Below are 5,209 nucleotides of genomic sequence, written 5' to 3' on the forward strand. Positions count from 1 at the left end.
CTGTCAGGGTGGGGAGAGCACCAGCATCTTGCCCTGTACCATCATAGCAATACTGTGGGGAGCTGGGGTTTGCTGACTGGGCCCTGGTGCTGTTCTCAGTGCTCACTTGAGATTCTTATGTGGGTACTGGGGTCTTCTGTGAACTTTCTTTGGACTTCTCCCTGGCAGGTGAGGGTCCTGGTTGTACATGGAGGATGACAGAAAAAGCCAATGGCGTGAAGAGCTCCCCAGCCAATAACCACAACCACCGTGCCCCTCCTGCCATCAAGGCCAATGGCAAAGATGACCACAGGGCCAGCAGCCGGTGAGTTTGTTGAGGCTGGATCATTTCAAAGATGGCCTTGAGCCTGCTACTTCCTCCCAGCTCTGCCTCATTGTCACAGAGTAAACAATCCTTGGCTCAAGTGCAGACTCTAAAAGGACCATGGGATTTCTAGGTATCTTCTAGGAAGGGAGAGGGCTAATAGGAGATGAAGTATACACAGAAACAAACTAACAAACAAAAAAAAGCCTTCAGTCAATTCTGCTCCTTCCTCTGCAGGCCACAGTCTGCGGCCGATGATGACACCTCCTCAGAGCTACAGCGACTGGCAGAGATGGACGCCCCCCAGCAGAGGAGGGGTGGCTTCCGCAGGTGGGTCTCACCACTGCCCTGATACCATCCCCTCCTTCCCATGGGGCCTGTCAGATCATGGGGTCCTCTCAGTCCCAGGGGCCTTTCTAACAAGACCCCTAGGAAGCCCTGTTAGCCCTGCCCTAGCTCAACTTTTCTCTCTAGAGGAGGCTGTCAGCAAGTTTGGAGGGGCCGGTGGAGGTTTCTCTTCAGACTTGTTTGTGGCAGTGTCAGGAGGAGACTGTCTTCCCAGCAGAGGGGCTCAGATGGAGGGCTCCATGCAGAAATCAGAAAGCCTGAAGCAATCTTTCTCCTGACTTGTCCTCCCTCAGCACCATCTCCATTTTGCCCCAGAGACCCCATGTTTGTTCTTCAGAATCGACAGAAATGGCACCTCCTACAGGAAGTCTTCCCAGAGTAGCCTCTTCAGGCTGCTGGGCTGAGTCATGCCCCAGCCCCATCCCCTGTCCTGGGCGCAGGTCCTCTCGCCAAAGTGCAGGTCTTCTTTGCCTCACGCTCCCTCTCTCTGCTCTAGGATTGCCCGCCTGGTGGGAGTCCTCAGAGAGTGGGCTAACAGGAACTTCCGTGAGGAGGAGCCCAGACCTGACTCGTTCCTTGAGCGTTTCCGGGGGCCTGAGCTCCACACCGTGACGACACAGCAAGGGGACAGCAAAGGCGACAAGGACGGCGAGGGCAGCAAGTACAGCAGTCGAGCCTGAGGGACCGGAAGGGCCCCAAGCAGGCATTGGGAGGGCTCGGTGGGGCTCCTTAGACCACAGCCAGGGAGGCCTGCTGTGCTTTCCACTCTAGAATGTTCCTTGGTCTGTGCCCAAAGGCTTTCTAATGGCCAGTGGCCCACTGGCCGTGGGATCCCCTGCTGGCTCCTCTCACCTTAGCCACTGATTCACAGAGCTCCTCCTGTTGCTCAGGAAGCAAGCGGCAAAGGCACGCAGATGTGGGTGGGAAGAGGCCTCAGCCAAGGGTGCAGAGGAGGGTACAACTAGAGAGCACTGTGGAGCCCATGTCAACCCCAGCGCCCATGTGAGTGCAGAGTGGGAGTGTGAAGATGCCATGCTGGGGGCTGCCTGGCTGGTGGTGGGGGGGAGGAGGTCCCGAAACAAGTGAGCATGACAGAGTGAGTGGGGAGGCCAGAGAAGGCAGGTCTGGAGGGCCTCTTCTTTGAGGAAGGAGTAGGCGATAGGGGATGTCTGGCCAGGCCGACATTCCCCACCTCCGGCCAGTAGAGGAAAAGCACTCCCGCCAAGGCAGGACCCGGCATCTGGAAAAGTGATCTGGGAGCTGGAGGCCAGACCAAACAGCGGGGCTGGGCAGGAAGCACACTCACTCAGAGCCCCTCTCTCTTCCCAGGAGGGATGTGGGGACCTGCCCTGAGCCCTCATCACCATGCTGTGTAAGACCCTCCCTGGGGCCCAAGGCCTGCCTCAGCGACAGCACTCTCCCTCATGCACCCTCTCGGCAAGAGGCCTCCAGAGGGCACAAGAGTCAACGGGCCCATGTAGGGTCAAAATCAGAAGAAGGGTGTTTCTTACCCACAAAGCTCTAGTTAGATGCCCAGTGCCAGGCTGTGGCTTCCTCATAAATGAGGCCTTAAGAAAACCCATGCGTCACCCTGGGCATCCTGCAAGGCACTGCATTTTCAGGGTCCTCTGGCCTCTGGGAGCCAGGGTGCTGCCACATCGGGGAGCTGGTTCCCAAGCCTGGTCTCTGTGTGTCTCCTCAGAAAGAAGTTTGAACTCTTTGTCTTGGACCCAGCCGGGGACTGGTACTACTGCTGGCTGTTTCTCATTGCCTTGCCTGTCCTCTACAACTGGTGCCTACTGGTGGCCAGGTGAGCAGAAAGTGGTCTGGGAGCGGGTGGCCTGAGCAACCTGGTCCAGCTCTGGACACAGAGCTCACACTACCTCAGTCATTCATTCTCCACAGATTTAACTGAGCACCTAATGGGTGCCAGTCTCAGTGCTCAGGGCTGGGGATCATCTGTGAACAAGGCACACATGGTCTCTGCACTCCTGGAGCCTGCAGGCTCGTGGGGACACTGACAGTGAACCTGAATATACCAGTGCCCAAGCCAACTTCAGGGACTGGAGGCAGGGAGCTACTGATACTAAAGAAAAGGCAGTCAGGGTGGACCTTTCTGAGAAGGTGGTGCCTTAGCTAAGACCTGAGTGATGAGAGAGGGTCTGGAGGACTGCAGGTAAAGTGTTGGAGATGGAGGTGCAGGAGTCGTTGGATGGCTTCGAGGGTGAAGCCCAGCACTATCTTCCTGCAGAGCCTGCTTCAGTGACCTGCAGAAAGGTTACTACATAGTGTGGCTGGTGCTGGATTACGTCTCAGATGTGATCTACATTGCAGACCTCTTCATCCGACTGCGCACAGGTAAGTGATAACTGGGATGCACAGGCAGGAGCATGACCCCTGAGTCCAAAGACTTGAATCCAAATTCTCAGGAAATCCCCTTGGCATGGTGTTAGCCTCAACTATCTGGCTGGGACACAGGCTGATGCCTTTCCCTCTTTGAATCTCAACTTCCCTACATGCTCAGTGAGTTTTGGATCTAGGGGTAATCTCTTAAGATACTTATGGCCAGCTATACTGTGTGAGCGTCCTATACCCTCCTTGGGAAGGAGGGTTCAGTGATCATATGCTCGTTCCTGAGCATTAGTCTATTAGGAGGGACAGGTACAAAGTCAGAGGTGATATACATTGGCTTATGTCTCCACTAGGTTTCTTGGAGCAGGGGCTACTGGTGAGAGACACAAAGAAGTTGCGGGACAACTACATCCACACCATGCAGTTCAAGCTGGATGTGGCCTCCATCATCCCTACAGACCTGATCTATTTTGCTGTGGGGATCCACAACCCTGAGGTGCGCTTCAACCGCTTGCTACACTTTGCCCGCATGTTTGAGTTCTTTGACCGCACTGAGACACGCACTAGCTACCCCAACATCTTTCGAATCAGCAACCTGGTCCTCTACATCTTGGTCATCATCCACTGGAATGCCTGCATCTACTATGCCATCTCCAAGTCCATCGGCTTTGGGGTCGACACCTGGGTTTACCCCAACATCACTGACCCTGAGTATGGCTACCTGTCTAGGGAGTACATCTATTGCCTTTACTGGTCTACACTGACCCTCACCACCATTGGGGAGACACCACCCCCTGTAAAGGATGAGGAGTACCTGTTTGTCATCTTTGACTTCCTAATTGGTGTCCTCATCTTTGCCACCATCGTGGGAAATGTGGGCTCCATGATCTCCAACATGAATGCCACCCGGGCTGAGTTCCAGGCCAAGATTGATGCCGTCAAACATTATATGCAGTTCCGAAAGGTCAGCAAGGAGATGGAAGCCAAGGTCATTAGGTGGTTTGACTACTTGTGGACCAATAAGAAGAGTGTGGATGAGCGGGAAGTCCTCAAAAACCTGCCAGCCAAGCTTAGGGCTGAGATAGCCATCAACGTCCACCTGTCCACACTCAAGAAAGTGCGCATCTTTCAGGACTGTGAGGCTGGCCTGCTGGTGGAACTGGTGTTAAAGCTCCGGCCTCAGGTCTTCAGCCCTGGGGACTACATTTGCCGCAAGGGGGATATTGGGAAGGAGATGTACATAATCAAGGAGGGAAAATTGGCAGTGGTGGCTGATGACGGTGTCACTCAGCATGCCCTGCTCTCTGCTGGGAGTTGCTTTGGAGAGATCAGTATCCTTAATATTAAGGGCAGCAAAATGGGCAATCGGCGCACAGCCAACATCCGTAGTCTTGGCTACTCTGATCTGTTCTGCTTGTCCAAGGATGATCTTATGGAAGCTGTGACTGAGTACCCTGATGCCAAAAGGGTTTTGGAGGAGAGAGGCCGGGAGATTCTGATGAAGGAGGGCTTGTTGGATGAGAATGAGGTGGCAGCCAGCATGGAGGTAGATGTGCAGGAGAAGCTAGAACAGCTGGAGACCAACATGGACACCTTGTACACTCGTTTTGCCCGCCTGCTGGCTGAGTACACAGGAGCCCAGCAGAAGCTCAAGCAGCGCATCACAGTTTTGGAAACCAAGATGAAGCAGAATAATGAGGACGACTACCTGTCAGATGGGATGAACAGCCCGGAGCCACCTGCCGAGAAGCCATAATGGCTTGGCCCAATTGCCCCTCCAGCCTTGGCCTTGACCCCAGGGCTGGAAGAGCTGTGTAAGTCCCCACATATATATGCATTACCACATCCCCTTGAATTCTCCCAGAAGCCTCTCTGCTGGAAGGTTTAGTGCTCAATCATCCAGAAGCCCTCCTCCAAGTCTGATTAACAGCTAATCTTGTGCAGGGCACAAACTGTGCTTAGCTCGGCTTCCAGAAACGTCAGCCTGTCTAAGTTTGAGGAAGGAAGAGAAGAGGAGCATCTCTCCAGGCTCTTTTGTGTCTAGTTACTTCCCACTTGGCTCTTTTCTAATATGTGTTCTGAATATTTCCATTTCCCTGCAGCAGTATGTAGTTCGAACACTAGCTGCAGACACCTAGCACGGGTCCCAGTATCTTTTTCCCAAGGCAGGCAAAAGGTGTGGAGGGGGGCAGGTAGGAGATGCTC

At 54.1% G+C, this 5,209-nt stretch overlaps 1 protein-coding gene across 1 annotated transcript; it reads left to right on the forward strand.

Moving 5' to 3' along the window:
- Positions 1-183: 183 nt before the first annotated feature.
- Positions 184-4,921, forward strand: CNGA2 (cyclic nucleotide gated channel subunit alpha 2). The gene is made up of 6 exons (XM_043896969.1): positions 184-304; positions 542-634; positions 1,149-1,313; positions 2,355-2,462; positions 2,904-3,010; positions 3,358-4,921. The coding sequence occupies exons 1-6, from the start codon at positions 195-197 to the stop codon at positions 4,758-4,760; spliced, it is 1,986 nt and encodes a 661-aa protein (XP_043752904.1). The 5' UTR covers positions 184-194; the 3' UTR covers positions 4,761-4,921.
- The last annotated feature ends 288 nt before the right edge of the window (positions 4,922-5,209 follow it).

Source organism: Cervus elaphus, chromosome X, assembly GCF_910594005.1.
Source record: "Cervus elaphus chromosome X, mCerEla1.1, whole genome shotgun sequence".
Taxonomy (NCBI): Eukaryota; Metazoa; Chordata; class Mammalia; order Artiodactyla; family Cervidae; genus Cervus; species Cervus elaphus.

Coding starts and splice junctions, on each gene's coding strand:
- CNGA2 (XM_043896969.1), top strand. CDS start 195: ATGACAGAAAAAGCCAATGGCGTGAAGAGCTCCCCAGCCAATAACCAC. Junction 635..1,148: donor AGGAGGGGTGGCTTCCGCAG/GTGGGTCTCACC, acceptor TCTCTGCTCTAG/GATTGCCCGCCTGGTGGGAG. Junction 3,011..3,357: donor CTTCATCCGACTGCGCACAG/GTAAGTGATAAC, acceptor TGTCTCCACTAG/GTTTCTTGGAGCAGGGGCTA.